This window comes from Chelonoidis abingdonii, chromosome 4, assembly GCF_003597395.2.
Source record: "Chelonoidis abingdonii isolate Lonesome George chromosome 4, CheloAbing_2.0, whole genome shotgun sequence".
NCBI classification, from domain to species: Eukaryota; Metazoa; Chordata; order Testudines; family Testudinidae; genus Chelonoidis; species Chelonoidis abingdonii.
In genome coordinates, this window is record NC_133772.1 from 152,346,284 (window position 1) to 152,364,311 (window position 18,028).

General features: G+C 41.6%; 1 protein-coding gene across 5 annotated transcripts in view; it reads right to left on the reverse strand.

Moving 5' to 3' along the window:
* KTN1 (kinectin 1) overlaps nucleotides 1-18,028 on the reverse strand; it is a 111,947-nt gene that overhangs the window by 49,645 nt on the left and 44,274 nt on the right. For 3 of the 5 annotated variants that reach the window (XM_075065784.1, XM_075065779.1, XM_075065780.1), the window contains 7 exons: nucleotides 17,339-17,476; nucleotides 14,734-14,910; nucleotides 12,357-12,496; nucleotides 9,656-9,772; nucleotides 5,424-5,564; nucleotides 2,967-3,073; nucleotides 1,244-1,376 (listed from right to left, as the gene is read on the reverse strand). In XM_075065784.1, the coding sequence (XP_074921885.1) occupies nucleotides 1,244-1,376; nucleotides 2,967-3,073; nucleotides 5,424-5,564; nucleotides 9,656-9,772; nucleotides 12,357-12,496; nucleotides 14,734-14,910; nucleotides 17,339-17,476 (953 nt within the window). The remainder of the gene's footprint in view (nucleotides 1-1,243; nucleotides 1,377-2,966; nucleotides 3,074-5,423; nucleotides 5,565-9,655; nucleotides 9,773-12,356; nucleotides 12,497-14,733; nucleotides 14,911-17,338; nucleotides 17,477-18,028) is intronic. The other 2 variants (XM_075065783.1, XM_075065782.1) reach the window with 1 other exon arrangement.

The window sequence follows — 18,028 nt, forward strand, 5'->3', positions numbered from 1 at the left end:
CTTGGTTCTTCACATAGAAAGCCGAGTGCTCTGCGCACATCAAGGTGTGTAGCTGCTGTTCTCTCCGAGAAGCATGCGGCTTTGGGAAGAAACCGGGAGAAAGATGTCCTGGCAAGCGTGGAAAGCAGACACCACCTTAGGAGGAAAGCAGGATGAGGTCGCAGTGTGCACTTTGTCTTTATGAAAGACGGTGTACGGAGGATCGACAGTGAGGGCTCTGATCTCCAAACCCGACGCGCTGAGGTGACTGCCACCAAGAAGACCTCTTCCACGAGAGATAGAGAAGCGGGCAAGTTGCCAGTGGTTCGAAGGGCGGCAACATAAGTCTGTTCAAGACCAAGTTGAGGTCCCAGGAGGGGGCTGGGTGACGAGTGGGGGGATAAGTACAGTCCAGAACTAACAAAGAACAGCGATAAGCGAGTAGCTAGGGAAGAATGTGGAGGTCAGGCAACTGCACTCCACTGTTCCAACGACCGACACGGGCGGTAAGAAAGAACTGAGGGGTGTCCAGGTCGGCTGGGGTATTTATGCGGCACCATGGTGGCGCCACTCCAGGGGGCGCCCAGCCGACCCGCCGAGTGTTTCTAGGGTAGAAAAGTTTCTCCGATGGCTGTGCACGCAGCGCGCACACACCTAAATGGAATGCATATGAGCAACCACTCGAAGAAGAATGGGGCAAACCAGGCACATCCCAGGCCAGTAAAACTAGATTACTCTTAACAAATATAGCATTTTGTTTAGATACATGTATTTGAATAAGTTACTCAAACCACAAGAACAAAAGGACACTTACATCATTTGAAACACCTATTGGGACAATGCTTCCTAAGTAAGTTACTACAGGATACTATTCCAGTCAAAATTTTTTGACTGTTCAAATATGTTCAGAGATTTAAGTCAAGCAAGTTTCTTTTAAAAGACAACATTTTTCTGTAGAAGTAGTTTTTACTAAATAGGAGTGTTCATAAAAAGTGCAATATATTCAAAGCGCACCTAGAAAGGAAGCATTAAATGCAGGCCTGTTATTTTCCACCAATTGCAATTTTCCATTTTTATCAGACATCAAAAGAGTAAATACAGAGCTAATGTGTAGGCTTATAGGCAATACATATTTTAGCAAGATTTCCTTTCAAATTTCTCATATATCCTAAGATATCAGAAGGCAGATTTCCCCACTCAAAGTAATATAGGCTTTGTTAAGGAAACAGCATAATTGCAGAGGGATAAAGAAAACAGAAGTTACCTTTAGCTGGCCAATTGTTTGCTCTGCATTTTTCTTTTGGAGTTCCTCCTGCTGCAATTTATTGTTCTTCTCCGTCAGTTCATTCACAAGTCTAGCACAATCCTGACGCAATTTGTTCAGTTCACTAGACTGCCTAAAGAAATAAGAATGACTGGGTTTTTCATAACGTAATCTTTAGGAATTACAGTTTACAAGGATCAAGTCAATGAAATATCAGTACACTCAAATATCAATATCAAATCAAAAGTGTACTTCTAAAAGAAGCATTTAATATCCATTTACTCTCATAGAGTAACAGAAGTATTTAGCATTTCAGAATATGTATAAAATTACACATAGAAAGCAGTAACGTTCCTGACTCAAATCATGTCAACTGCAGCTGGGTGTCTGGGCATCACCTAACAAAACAGAGCCCTGTTTCTCCCCTTACCAGGATCTCAGGATGCTACAGCAGCACAAATGACCCTCTTCATTGGCTCAGAAGCAATACGAGTCACAATATATAAAACTTTGAATGGACTTTGCTTATCTCTCTTCTCCTAAAACCACCAACAGATAATCATCTTATTGCTACCCATTTGATGCATCTTTTATGCAGATGTTTACTATTTTTGTTAAAATGGCTTAAAATCTTCCGGCTCCCAAGATTACAAGGTCAATATTTCTACTGAGGCCTCATGGCCAAGGACTATATAATTTGTGTCAGACATAGTGACAGTTAGCACTTCTATGCTTCCTTCCATTGGAGGGTCTCTAACTTTAGCAATTTTAAGAGGCTAGCTCTTCAGAAAGTACCAAGCACCCACCCACTGAAAAATAAAGGTCTCAAATTGAGGCATCCAAAGCCAATAATCACTTGAAGATCTTGGCCTGGGTGCCTAACTCATTGAGTGTCAGAACATTACTCCTGAGGGTGCTGGGGGAATGGGGGTCTAGAAGTAGCTGGTCGGGGCTCAGTGGGGTGAGGATCTGGATGTGGAGGTCATGTTGCAGTACTCCAGGTATGTGGAGGGAAGGCAGGAAGCTCACTGGGGTGAAAGTTCGAGTGCAGAGGGGCTCAGTGGAGGGGTAGGTCTGGGTGCAAGGGGGGGCAGGTATGGGAGTAGGGGTCCAGATGCACTGGAGTTGTGTGGACAGTGGACCAGCTCCCCATACAGTGACCCCTCTCCCTGAGGCTGAGCAGGGATGGGAGCAGGAAGTGGGGGGAGCAGGCAGTGTGGAGCTTCCTGCAGCTGGGGGAGGGTCTGACCCAGCCCCAGTCACTCCTTGCAGGGGAAGAGCAGGTCCCACCCTCCCCCAGCCCAGCCAAGACTAGCAGCCTAGCCGGCACAAAGTAGAAGCCACCAGCTGAGTTGTCCCCTGCTCTATCTTCCGCACAATGATTTACTTCTTCGCTGGCTGATCCGGGCACCTGCAATAATGTGCCTGAGCTGCTGGGGAGGGATGCATCACCGTTCTTGCCGCTTCCCCATCAGAAAGTCATTTTTCTGCGGGGAAGCGAAGCAATCTGTGGGGGACGTGAATTCTGCATGTATACAATGGCACAGAATTCCCCCTGGAATAACTGAATATAGTTATATACCAGTATAATAAAGCCATGGCTGTGGAGATGGTGTCAGTTAGTGGAACACCTAAAAGGTGGCCAGAACAGCTATCTTCAGGGAAAGCCTCAATAAGTTTTAAAAAACCTGATCGCTCAGAGGCACTGAACTCCTGAACATACTTGCTTTCCATCTGGTTGGTAGAAGTACTGACAGCATCTCTCAGGATACCATTTTCCTGCTTCAGGTGGCCTATCTCAGCCTCCATCTGCTCACGAAGTTGCTGAAACTAAAATAAATACCACACATTTTAAAGCTCTGAGGAAGAGAAGTCAATAGCTGTGTAACAGACACCGTTACTGTATTGTAAAAGAAATTTACAATAGTCTCAGATCAAGAAAATTAATTTGGAAGGCTCTTAGGTTTTGCAGTCCACACACAAATAAATATGTACCCCATTCAAAAACCTATTGATATTTTAAGCTCACACAGTTGAATTAAGGACACATTTGCCTTTTAAACCAGTGTTCCCTCTTGTGTGCATGTGCCACGATGTTTTTATGCAGCATGCAAATCTAGTAATGGTAGATCACTGAGCACTCCTGATTATGTGACTTAGCCCAGTAAACACCACTAGACATTTATAAAGTAGATTCAGGGGAGGGGCTGACTTCAAACTTCCACAGAAATAAATTAAACTGAAAATGTGCACAGAAGTTTAAAGCCACAATGAGAAGATTGACTCCCACCACTACGCTGCACTAGTAGCCAGAAAGCTTGATTCAGCACTGAGGAAGGCAGACTCCATATGCCAGATGACAGGACAGGCTGGCTAGAGAGAGCTACCAGTTTGTTGAGGGCCTACAAACACATGCAGCTTAAACATTTCTTTCCTCCTCTACCGGTGCCAAACTTTCTGTGACAGCTGAAACCGGTTCCAGGACCTCGTGTCATCAGATGACTAATTCATCAGTGAGTATTTTGTATACAAAAAGGCTGTGAGACAAACATTTGCTGTTGGGGTGAGACAGAAAAAAGAGAGACAGAAGCTACTGGAGTGCCAACATTTAGCTCACACTGACATGGGCTCCAAGTTGCTCTCAATACCACACAACCCTAGAAGTTCCGGGAAGAAAAGGCACCCAAAATCCAACAGGCAGCTCAGATAACCAGGCTGTCAGCCAAACAGCATTCCCTTCTCTGCAGTCTAATTTCCATAGTACACCAGCAGGGGGAGTTGAACTAGAATGCCAAGAACCAAAGAGTGTTCCATTTACATTCTCTCCACAGGCTTCTGCCCTTCTCCTAGCATGGTTCATGACCCTATTGTGCAGTGGGCTGTACATAGACAGCAAAAGGCCTTGCTCTGGAGATCTTACTTTGCTTCAGTAACTTTGACAGGGTGCCCCCTGATGTATGCAGAAGCACTGGAAACCTATCACTTGATTTTAAAATGTCCAGGTTCCCCTCAATACTGCTAGAGCAACAGAAAAAAAAAAGCGATGCTAAAATCTGAGTTTTTAGTCAATCAGTTGGTATACTTCTTCCTGCAAAGCTTTGATTGATTGTAGATGGAACAAGTTTGCTTTTGATTTTGATAAAGCTAAAGCTTTTCTTACGTCACATTGTAACTACGTTAATGAAGGCTAGCATAATGAGGGTTGTGATGGCTCAGAGGACAATCTTATGGCAGAGTGGAGGTTAAGTCCATCAATGGCTATTAGCGAAGATATTCAGAGATTCAACCCCATGCTCTGGGTGTCCCTAAACCTCTGAGTACTGCAAGCGGGGACTGGACAACAGGGTACGGATCTCTCTCTCCGTAACTTACTCGGTTCTGTTCATTCCCTCTTAAGCATCTGGCACTGGCCGCTGTTGGAAGACAGGATACTGAGCTAAATGGACCGTTGGTCTGACCCAGTGTGGCCACTCTCATGTACTTAGGGTCCTTCATGATTTTCAGTAAGGCGTTTAGCAATGCAGAATGCATTTTATAACCTCCCTCCATGAACATATTTGCTTTTAAGGATGCTTTGCATACAACATGTCATTCAGAAGATAAGTTGTTAATAGCGCCAATCCATGTGCACGGCTATGAGGGCCATCTTTCTGAAGCTGGATAATTTAAATAGATTTTGCACCTCAAGGATCGCACTTTTCAATTACAAACATAAGATGATCACAAACCACTTTATGAAGAACTGGGGGTGTTATGTCCATTATACAGACAGACAAACAAAAGCACAGGGTGGGTAAGTCACAGAGTCCGTGCAAAGCCTGGACTAGAACTGCAGTCACCAGATCCCAAACCTTTGCTCCAGCCAGGAGACATGCTGCTCATCCCTGGTCATTTGCAGATAAGGGAAATAACGAATTAAAAGTAGTACAGTATGTTACTTTATATGACAAGACCTGTCTCTTGAAAACAAAGGCCATTTATAGGAGCTTGCTGCCTTCACCTAGATAAAGAGTTTATCCTAGGCTCCTCGCCTCAATCACTAGAGATTCTGGGTAGCACCTGCATTTTATTCATATGGAAACAAAATCAAGCATTGCACCTTTTGCTAGAACAGTCATTTCTCATATTCATCTATTGGTGCTTCACTCAAGAAATGAAAATGGCTTTCATAGAGCTTTACCTTCATCTTCATCCCCTGGTTTTCCTGGTAGCTAACGTGGATCTTGCTCTGAAAAGTACCGTGTTCCTTTTCTAGCACGTTGATTCGTTCTCTCATCTTTGTCGTAACCAAATTGCTTCTCTCCTTCTCTGCAACCAGTTCCTTGAATAGGAAATCGGTTAAAAAAAGTTCATTTCCCCTGTCCCCTCAATCTCCTAAAAAATCGTAAGGCAATACATTACTAATTACATTCCACATACATCAGATTAGAGCCATTATCAATATTCTTTACCCACAGAAGAATTTAAGTGTTCAGCCTGACCAGCAACATGTTTCTGATATTTTATATGGATTTAGCATCAACATAAAAGCAGATTAGACAAACACCATCAGGGATGGCCTAGATAATACTTATTCCTGCCTTGAGAGCAGCGGAATGGACTAGATGACCTCTTGAGGTCCCTTCCAGTCCTATGATTCTATAATTTAACAATTTAAGTAAAATTGGGTGTTGCAATGAAATGAATGGTCTCTTGCTGCTTCAGAGAAAGTGGAATAGGGTTTCTATCAAATTAAGCCAAATTCGTCCCTCAGTTGCCTCTGTATGCCCCAGTGAAATCGATATTTCATAGGTATCACTAAGAGCAGAATTTAATATGTCTAATCAACTAGGAGAACGCAGTTATAGGATTACAGCAAAAGTACAGTACATTTTAGATCAAATATGTTGTACACTACAGATGAACTATCCAGCTGAAGTGAAAGTAGAGTTCAGCCTAATGTTCAGGTCCCCTCACTAGCCAGAGTCATTCGTACATAACTGCTAGCATTAAATTATACAGTATAGGTTTAAATCTCAAGTAATCAGGCAAGTGCAATCCAATTCTGCATACTTAGTGCAGGAGGATCATTAAGTTAAATACAAACTAAAAATATTACTATTAGAACCACATTACTGCGCAAACACTTTACAATGTCATAAAATATGAGCTATAGCATTTGTCTTGTATGGTCAACAGTAGCATCTTCAGGATTCTGCAATTAAACCAACCTGCTTCTAAGGTTCTCGACAGACTAATAGCAAACACTCAACAATCCAGACTGGCTGAATTCCCTGACCAAGAGAGGATAACCAAGATGATGAATTCATGATTTTCTAACAAAGAGGCAAGTTTTATTTGGTTTAATTGTTTATTAGATGGTGCAGAGATCCAAAAATCAGATAAAATTTGCAGGACTGCTTCTTGGAAGCACACACATTTGTGAGCGTGCTGAAGAAAATAATGTTGAGTGCAGCATTCTGCCAAGTTTCCATCAGATTAGTTAGCGAAAACATGCACAATTTACTTAGGACTACTAACTTCTATAACTTAAATAAAAGCTATTTTCTCCTTTGAGATGCAACTTTATTACTCTCATAATGCTGCTTTTCTCAGAGTGAAGTTTTCAAGAGAGTGACTTAGGATCTTATGTCCCCCCTGAAAGGCCTAAATCACTTTGGAAAAATGGGGATTAATCAGTCTGATGTAATGAAACGCAGCACGGGCTTAATTTTCAAAAGCATCTATGGGGACACGAACAGGCCATTTCTTTCACCTAATTGCTAAGGAAATCAGAAAAAGGCAACGTATTGAAAACTTTATGCAGTGTTCAACACTAGAAAAGCTTTTAAAGCTGAAATTTAGACTTAACTCAGAAACAAGTGCACACTTTGTCACTTAGACAATTTAGTATTTACCTCCCACTAACGAGGGGATCCTTTATAACCAGTGAGACAGATTTCTACCAATCTGGAAACAATATACCTGTTTTCCACACTTTAAGAAACACTTTAAACTTAATATTGTATGTGCATCAGTTGCGGGCCAGCAACAGTCTGGATATTTATCCAAACTTCCCTCAACACCTTCCTTCCACCAGTGATTCAAAGTATGTATTCACAACTTCATCCTCTCTTATATCCTTCTACACCCAATAACTTGCAACTGTGGCAGCTCCTTTAAATTAGCTTACTCTGCTCTTGCCCTGCAGCATGCCCCAGAGAACACAAACACTTCCTGCACTAGTAATTTATTCTCTCTTCTCTCAACTCTGTCACCTCTCTTACAAAACATCTTCCCAGGAGCACTTCTCCTCCCAGGCTCTTGCTAATTTCTTCTGAGATGCACTGTTATGAGATAAGAGTTACTGCCACTGAGACTAAACACCCTTTCCTCTTATCTCAGTGTCAGACTGAGATATCTCACTTTAACATGTAGCTAGAAGTACTCCCTCTAATTTTTCCCAAGAACCTGCACACCACACGTGTCACACATCACCTCCATAGTTGTGCATATAAATTCATGTGGCGGGAGTCGGGCTGAGAGGTTTGGAGAGTGGGAGGGTGAGGGCTCCAGCTGGGGGTGCAGACTCTGGGGTGAAGCTGGGGATGAGGGGCTCAGGGCGGGGGGAGAGAGAGAGAGAGAGAGAGAGAGGACTCCCCCCAGCTCTCTCTCTCCCCACAGCGGCACCTAAGCTGCAGGGGGAAGGGGAGGACACCTCTCCCCACAGTGGCAGCTCCAAGGTTTGGGCCACAGGATAGGTGCCTCTCCTCCAGCTACAGCAGGTCTGGGACCGCAGGAGAGGCACCTCTCCCCAGGTTACGGCAGATTTAGTGCCAGGGCTGGGGAGGGACCCCTCTCCCCGCCACTGCAGTTCTGGGGTTGGGGGAGAGGCATCTCTTCCTGACGCAGCCCTGAGCACCTGCGCAGCCACACAGCTTAGAGGGAACTCAGGTAGCCAGTCTACCTGTCCCCTTGGACACATTTTCCCCCTTTGTTGCCTTTCAAAACTATCCCAGTATTTCTCCCTATTGTGCAAAATCTTCAAGGTCATTCCAGCCACTCCATATCTCCTTTCACAAGCTTCGGGAGCTTGGAGACAGTCAACTGCTATTGCATTCATTTCCCATCCCTCTTTTCATTCTCTTTCCATTTCAGCAGAGTGACAGGGCGGAAGTCAGTTTTCTTTGCCAGGTTACAGTCCTCAAGTTCAAGGGCTTCCTGCTCTACTCATATTGTCCACCTACCATAATTGCTCTATGCTGCCGATTTCGTTGTCTTCCTTGTGCTTCCATTACTCCGCACTTCCAGGTTTTCTTTCAACCACTCCTAGTGCTCTTTCCGTGTCTCCACCAGTAGTTCTTCCCTTTCACTCTGCATGCCACCTTCCCCAATGTTCTGTCCTTGTTTCCCCCCTCCCTTTTACACCTCACTGAGTCTCATAGGTTCAGCCTCCAGCTACACATCAACTACTCCCAATTCCCTCTCCACCGCACCCTCTGTTCAGTCTTACATGTGCCCTTCCAATAACTCATCCGGAGTGCCCCTCCCCAGCCAGCTTCCTCTTCTCCAAACCATTTGCTAGCACTGTTAATACCACTCCCCACCCATCTGCCCATGCTCTCAACTTCAATATCTTGTTGGACTTTCCCCTATACATTTCTAAAAGTCAATCCTTGTCCATACCTGTCATTTCAAGCCTTCCTGCTTCTACCTCTATTCCCCTCCACTCCACCGCAAGTGCTACTGCGAAGTCTCTTCTCCAGCCTACTATAACATCTACCAATTGTTGTAGAGGATTCTCTTCACTTTTGGTAGGTTTTGCCTTCTTCTGAAATCTTCAAATTAAGAAAGTCTGAAGACTGTTTTATATTTAGCTATATGAAACTAGTGTCCCATACAATTAAACTGTTAGAGATCGGATACAGTGAACATAAACCTGGCAGGTGAAAACAATCAAGAATCTCAGTTTTCTGTGCCTTCCCCATTAACACTCAATTCCACTGATCATTGTGCGTAGGAACATGGGACCTTGTGGATATCAGAAAATGGACCAACTGAAAATTGTGGCATATGAATATCTTTAATATTAGAAATCATAATACTTGACACTCAGCCTATTTATACTGATGAAGAGGATGCTTATGTTTAACACATTATGCTCACAACCTTTTAAAAATAATCACATACTCCATTAACTGAAATACTGGAGTTATATCTTGAAAGCTTCCTGGAAACTAGAGCAATACAAATGCACTAATAATGGCCTTTGATGGAGGGGAAAAAAGCTTAGCCTTGATAAATTCCTACGAGAAAATCTCTCCTTTTGTTTCACACTGATCTCATTAAACTAGCAACTAGTGACTTTATTGAAATTCCATGAGGTTCCTTGTTTCCTTTCGATTCCATACCTGTTCCCTTCAATATATTCACCTGAGTTAGCTGCTTGCACTGATCCTTTGCAACCGCAGCTTCTTCCTTCACAGCAGCAAGCATTTTGTCTTTTTCTTGTAGCTGGTGTATAGCTGCAGCTGAATCTTCCTTACTAGCCTACAGCAAAAGGATATTAAAAGTGATCAAACATGCGGAAAGTATTAAAACTTTATTATCGATTATGGCATATATTGAAAGTTGCAGTAATCGTGACTGGAGTTTTGGTTTTTTCCCTCCTTCAGCTAATGCCCACTGCTGCACAATCCAGCATGCAATCATTTGTCAGCCTGCTACCAGTAACGTAATGCATGAGAAGGAGTTTGGGGTCTGCTACCAAAGGCCTCTAACAAATTTCATTAGACCAGGAGATGCTTTTAAAACACATAGCACAGCAGGTATAGCTGCACTGGAGCAGATTATTCTCCACATTTTAGGTCAGCTAAGGTGGTGGTGGTTTGGGGAGAAGCTATCTACAAAAGTAGTAAAAAAGTTGTGTGCTGCTATGACACAACAAGCTTGGTCTCCTAAAGCATCTTACTACCTAATAGAGGAAATGTTGCCTTGTGATTCCCCTCCACTCATAACAATGACAGCAAAAAAATTGTACTTGCCAGAATATTACTCTGCGGCAAAGTCTATCAATATGATTGAATGACGTTGATCCCAGGAGAGGGTTAATATAATTAGATGTTATTGTAAAGCTATATGCAAAAAGAATGGAAGAAAAGGGAACTGGGCAAATTCTAGATCTCTGCCGCACATAGACATTTTAGAACTCCGCTTATGTGACTCATGGCAGACTTACTAAATGTTTTTGTGACTATGTGACAATTTCCAGATTAAGTCTGATAACTGGTGAAATATCTTGGAGATCCATATTCAGTTTTCTTTGAAATTTGTCCATTAATGGTTCCATCTTCATTTTGTGTTTGTGGCAGAGAAAGGTAGAAGGTACGTGAATACTTAGAGGTAAAGTAAGCCAATTGTTTGATAGCAGCTCAAAAATACAAAGTAAATACCTTCTTCACTTGATAAAGTAACTGACACATAATATTTCCTGCTTTCCTCTGCAGAGTCTGAGGGCCACAACTACTAACCTTTATAGCGAACCCCAGAAAAAGTACACAGTGAAAAGGGAGCCTTTCTATAAAAGCATATTGTACATACAGATGTGCACACACACACATCCAGCCTGTGCTATTGATTGGGTAATATCGACATTTTCACCGCAAAAGTTAACACTTACTGAGTTTTAGAAGCCAAGACTTCTATGTTTCATACAGCTCACTTCAAATCAATACCAACAAATAGCCATACATCATGCAAACCAGGGGCTAGGCTGTATTAATGAGACAGAATACTACTGAAAAGTATCAACACTATACATATTGATTTTACACAAACACCATCCACACAGTGTTCGGATCTGGTCTCTCCATCCCGAGAAGAATATAGTAGGAATGTAAAGATTCAGGTTAGGTGACAAAGTGATTTTAGACATAGAAAAACATCCATGAGAAATTAAAAGTATCTGGACCACTTGGGGGATTTATAGGAGATTACATAAGGGTAGCTGAAATAACAAATGACAAAATATAAAATAAGAAGTCTTCAAATTTCTTTGGATGTCAACAAATGGAAAAAAAGAGTTATGAAGAGGAACGCTTTCATACAACGCATAAGTAGCCTGTGGAACCCAATGCCAAAAGCTATGAAAGCAAAAAGCCTAGTAGGATTCGAGAAGCATCTGGCAGCTGACTAGCTAAGGCAAAATGTGTGAGGGATATCACTACTTCAAGACACACGATGCAGTGACTGCTGGGTTTAATGAGAAAGCTTCCCAACTAATTGAGATATAGGCAACAGCATGCTTATTAGGGTTTTGCACCTTCCTTTGAAACATCAAGTACTGAAAAAGGGTATTAGACCAGATGAACCATTGGTCTGACTTAACATGACAATTCCTGTTTCTGGAATGTACTGAAGACGCAAAAGTGCGTTATATCTGTTTTCAAGACCACAGTTAGCTGCATACATAGTACATCAGATTTTTCACATAGGACAAGTTATCAAATGATCTTCAAGACCTATAGTAAAATTGCTGTGGGGCCCAGATAATGGAGTTGGACTTTACATAAGGCAGACAGTCTGGCCCCACTTCAAATAAACATCTGTACCAAGTGGGTGCAGTGACCTTTTCTCAGGCGTGATAAAGCATTCATTGCCTTCTCCCTTTTGACCAATCACTCTTCCTGTCACCAGCCCAAATTCACCCACTGTGTTTAAGCTCCTGAGATAACACAAGGAGTTATATTATACTGTTTCCACCAGAAAGGACAGGGCCAGAAAATGGGGCTACTTTAGCAGTGCCACCATCTTGTAGGTCTTGCCTTCTGAAATGTATGGCTCTATTTTTTACCCTCAACCAATCAATGTTCATTTTACATGTGCGCAAAGCCAACTCTCAGCCTACCAGCCCAAAACCTAGTACAATCACCAATATACATATATTGATGACTGACCATTGACTTGTATACACAAACCACGCTGAGCGAGTAGAAAAAAAGGCATTCTGGAAATGAATGCAAGTCTTCATGACAGCCATTATTCAGGCAAGTCACGTTTTTGGACTAGTTAACTTAATAGTGTCCCTTCCAAACACCTGTGTATTAAAAAATAAATAGTAATATCTAGCTCTTACAGTGCTCACCTTCTCCAAGGCATCCTGTATCACACTGGATTTTTCCTTTAGCAGCTCAACCACACAAAGGGCCTCATCTTCAGTGAAGATCATGCTCTTCATAGCCAAAAGAAAGTCCTTAAACTTTACTTCAGCATTTTCTATAATTAAATGATAGCAAGATTTACATTTATATTAATTTACTTTGCTCCAAACTAATAAATTTATGTAGGCACATTCACATTTATTATGATGTTTCAAACTGAAATTAAACTGCAAAGGGTCACGTATTCAGTGAAGACAATATGCCTTATATTTAGAATAGAATGACAATGAAGCCTGCCAGCTGACTCTCTGGAATACAGTTCTACTAGAATACCTATCACTATTTGCACACTCAGAACTATATGAAGTCACCAGCCACAAATCAAACAGGTTGAAGAAAACAAAAACCAGCACATGAATTAAGTGCACTAGATAGGAGAGTCTTTAGGTTAAGAGACAGTAGCTTGCACTTAGTTCCCAGTTTAAAGGGCAATTGGTATTATTTTGTAAGTAAGAGTGATGTGCAAATAGCAAGGTTATTGAATTCATCAAGCAGCATGACTCTGAACTGAAGAAAATTGAAATTTTCAAGAATAAAACAGCCTCAGTGTAAAATGACTGATTCATTCCTAGAAAACAGACTGATTTTATGTGGATGGAAGAGACCAGTCAGATCCAGTTTGCTTATCTTTGGTATATGAAAGATAACAGTTCAGAAAAATATACTCCACCCTTCGTCATTTTAGTAAAATTTAGCATAAAGTTCTGGCATATTCAATATACCTACCAAACATCAATTAGCACGAGAATGAATGTCAGTGGAGAAACTTGTGAGAACTAATTAATTTGGAAAGAATGAAAAAAAATAAAAAAGAAAAACCAGATACAAAGAAGAACTGTAAGGGATCCAAACCCACTCCCCAAATGGGCTTTTTAAGATTTGACGTGGGTACTGAGATACAAGTCTAATCAAAACCAAACCCCATTTACTAACGCAGAAGTGGTAGAAGCACAGGTGACAAATCGAATTTTATCAGCACTCAAGAGATTACCTAGAAAGAGAACAAGCCAATGAATGACAAAACCCTGAAACCCACAGACCAGGGAAAGATGTTGAGCGCTGTAGCTAATTATCTGCTCTATTCAGCAGATAAATCCGTATTAGCCTTGACCACAAGCCTTCATATCAAGCAGTAACTAGATTTAAGGCCGTCACTAATGCAGTTATCATTGAGTGAAACTCCAAAATCCCTGGCTGGCAGGAGTCATGTAGGTTAAGACGCCTCAGGAAGAGAAGAGCTTGGCGCTCTGCAAATAGAGGAGAACCTTACCCCTGTGCCCAAGAAGCTTACAACTGAAATAAGGGAATGTTTCTAAATTAGGTGGACAAATCCCAGAAGAATTAGCCACATTTGAATTACGTTCAAGAGAATAAACAAGGGATGGATGTAAGTGAGAAACTTCCAGCCTCACTGTAGTATAGAACAGCCATCTGGACTACAAGCACAGGGGAAAAGTGCTGGGGTGCCAGGTTAAGTCCCCTGAAAGTCGCCAGGGTCCCTTCAATTCTATATTTAAGTTACTGTATATAGAAATCAAAGTGCCATAAAGCACACTGCCAAGTCATTAATTAGATAATGTTTATAAGGACATCAAGAGACTGATTCTTTTTACAGGCTTGAGTAATGGGTCACCACCTCACTCATTCCCAACATCCTCCTCTTCCTCCACTCAAACACATGAAGGTCACATTTCAGGGCCCTGTTGTGTCCGGCAGCCTCTTTTGGTCTCTATTGTTTTATGCCTCATAGCACACTGGCTTGCTCGAGTACACGGTACTTAAATTTGGGAGTGGTGAGTATGTAAACAGACAGGTTTCCAAGGCCCCCAAGCCCTATGACTGGACTTTCAAAAAAGCTTAGTGGTGGTTTCCAGGAACGGACTGACAGTCAGCGAGTGTCTAATGAATTTAAGTGGAGCGAGACTCACAGGTCTCCTCTGAACTTTCTTTTGGGGGCAGAGGGCTCCAAATATGCAGCAGGAAGTCAATAAGGGAACTGGGCTCCTTACCCAGAACTGTAAAAAGGATCAAAAAAGGATGTGTAAATGTAAAAGCAATTTCTTGTAGTCACAAATAAACCCCAAAAGACGGTATTCCTAGGAAAAAAGAAAGGTTTTTTTCCAAGATTAAGAAAAAAAACATCTGCTTTCCTACTGGAATAATTTTGACAATGTATAGTGACATTCTGAAGATGGAGTTCAACATTCATCTCTTCAGCTCAACAGATTCGTGCAACTTCCATACACAATGGAGGTTGTAAATTGATTACATTGTCTCTTTTTGTTACATTACCTTTATCAGTTTCATTCTTCAGTTTCTTAGCACCGCTTTTCTGGATCACCTCAGTTATGTCTTGTTTTCCCACATCAGCCACTTCTCTCTTTTCCACCAAAGGGATCAGATCAGAATTATCCATCAAAGGAATGTACGTAGTTGCATGAATAAGAGGCTCATCAACCAAAGCTGCAACTACAGTTCCATGGAACACGTTAATGTCATATAATTATCTTTCATTTCAAAATTTAAGCACATCATGCTAGAAAGAGGTGGGTGAAATGTACCTGGTCCCCGTTAAAAACTTCATCAGCTAGTTTCATAAATCCCCATTTCTATTATTCACCACAGATTAATAACCTGAGTACAAGGGTTCAATTAACTAATCAAATGAGTGTCTCTAAAACAATGATTTAATAACTCAACTTACATTTGTCAATATTGCCTTTTAGCACTTAAACTGACTCATATTCCAACTTTCATTTCGCTTTAATGAAATAGCTTCAGGTAGCTTATGAGGCTGGACTGCCTATGGCTGTAACACCATGGAGAGTTTCAGCATTAATGAAGTTTAAGGTGGGGAAAAAATGACTATTACATTTGTGAAGTACTGATCTACTTTATATGCAATACACCCAGCAGGTTATTCCCATAAGCAAACAAAACTGTTTAGGTAGAATACTCTAGGGACAGCAGTCAGGCCTAGCATACTTGCAGACTGAAGTCAATTTCACTAAGAAATCTAGTATTTTGCAACAGCAAGCTCACAGGTTATTTGTACTACAGTAGTGCCTAGAAATGCTGAGTTATATTGGGAGCCCCAATGCTAGGCAACATATAAACCCACAGCAGGAGACAGTCCCTGCCAAAAGAGGTGGAGTGATTTGCCCAAGATCACCCGGCAGGTCAGCGCTGGCAAGAGAAACCAGCTTTGACACTTAGCCGAGCGCTCTATAGTCCATCTGAATCATAAGTCACCATCCTGTACATAGTTATGTCTACTTCAGGAAAGTTTACCATTACATCCAACCTAAATCTAAGAGCAGTTTAGCTGAACCAGCTGGAAGCCATACTACAGGCAAGCTCGTTATAGCCATCTCCCCCTCACTGTTTTACTGAAACTCGCTGAAAAATGAGTCTAATCCAAACAGGGGTAAAAACTGCTCGACTGTTGGACTCTTGACTACATTACTGGTTTTCATGCCAGTTCAGCTGACCTGACGCTGGAAATTATTTGAGTTTTTGGTAGATTTCCATTTGGCTGAGCAAAGTCTACAGTCCAAGAAATGTTAACACTCTGGCTGAAACAGACTGAAGAAAAAAAAATGCCATACAGGATCAATACCTGTCTGACAGTGACTAGCCCCATATGCATCAGAGGAACATCCAAGAAATTCCCTTATGGAAAACTATGCAATAAGATACCGCTGAGGAGTTCTCTCATGAAGCAGCTATTTTTACTATTAATTATTTGTTTTACCATAGCAACTAGAAGCCCCAGTCATGAAGCACTGTGCCAGGCACTGTGCAAACAGAACAAGAGGCAGATGGATAAAGACAGACAGGGAAGTCAGAGGAAACAACAAGAAGATATTGGTCAGCATGACTGGCAGTGGTCTCTCTCAGCACACCAACAGTCTATAAAGATTGCCAAGCTTTCTGAAGGCATCACGGCTAAGGGGAGTTTTTGGAGCAGGATAACAGTTTTACAGATGTTTGCAGGGAACTTCTCCCAAGTGTGAGGAGGAAGCAGGAAGGTGCCTGTTCTAAAATCTAACACATGGTGATGGAGGCTGGCAGAACAGGCTGATTGGAGGCAGGAACTGTCATCTCAATAGCAAATGAGAGACGATAGGGCGGGGATACACCATGAAGGGCCTTGAAAATGAAGACAAGCAGCTTAGATTTGATGTGACAGCAAACGTAAAGTGAGAGCCAAAGAGGTGGGTGACACGGTCAAAGCGTGGGCTAGGGATATGAACTTGCAGCAGCCTTTGGAATGGATATGAGCAGGGGAAGAAAGTACTTGTCAAGGCCAGAAAAAAAGATGTTGCAGTAATCAAAATGCAAAGTGATGACCGCCTGAACCAGTTCACAATCAGCTTATTCTCCGAAACATGAGGGTTTATTATCCCTAAAGTAACTATGGAGGTTCCCAACCCTACAAAGTTCTTTACTGAATCCTAATCAAGCGCCTCACTCTGCGTGTCATTGGGTGGTAACGAGTACCATTGGCTTGTGTGTTGTGTAAAACAAAAATTAGTCCCTTTATTAGTTTTAAATATGTCGCTTTTCAATTTCACTCCATGTCCCATTGAGACGTCGTATTATGAGAAAGGATGAATAGAAGGCTTGGGGTAATTGAAATTTGAAGACTTTCTAATGACTTTTGCCTAAAGCTAGGTAGCTTTTAAGCCTAAAACAAATCCCCGTTTTGAATAATTTTTTCTTTTAAGGAAATTAAAATGTCTCTATTCTCTAAAATTCCTACTTTATTAGAAAAGCAACTCCTTTACCAATCTTAGGGAATGCAAATTGGTTGTGCTACTCAAGTGCACACCTATTTACATAATACCCAGTTAATGATATTTGAACTAAGAAATATTCTGTAGTATTATCTCACTATTGTCAATTTTTTGTTTCTTTGTAGAAACTTTCTTCTTTCCCGATCCACTTTCTTGTTTTAGCTCATGCTGGAACAGCAGGGGGTCTTGTTTTTTGGTAGGAGATGTAAATGACTCACTCTTTGAATCCTGGTCATCTACAAAAGAGATATGAGAGAGACATTCACTTCTCTATTTACAAATAACTACATTTAAACAGTGAAACTGCAATAAGCAGTAAAGGCATTCCAGACTGAAGACACTCTTGCCTACACTTATCAGAATTTAAAGTTTTGTGTTCATATGTAAAGCCCAGTTAAACCCAAAGACAATACAGGGTTGTAGCAAACTTAGCAGCAACCGCAATGCTGGGAATTAGACATGCAAGCAGAATGCAGAGCAGTGAAACCAAAGACTGAACCAACTGGCAATTGGCATTCTCTAGTTTTAACAACTTCAATCAAGATGCGTTGCAACACAAAAGCAAAATTGATGGTCTTTTTGTTACAAAAGTTAACTTCTCATTTTCAGCAACATATTCCTGCCACCCCCTTAAACAATTCCCCTCTCCCCACTCAAAACACTGGAACTGTGAGAAGCGGAAAATAATGTCCCATGTTATGGAACTATTCCTTTTAAAGTTGCTTTTAATAGACATTCAGATCTCTTTTTGGAGAGAGTATACTACATGATCTTCCCATCAGAGCTGG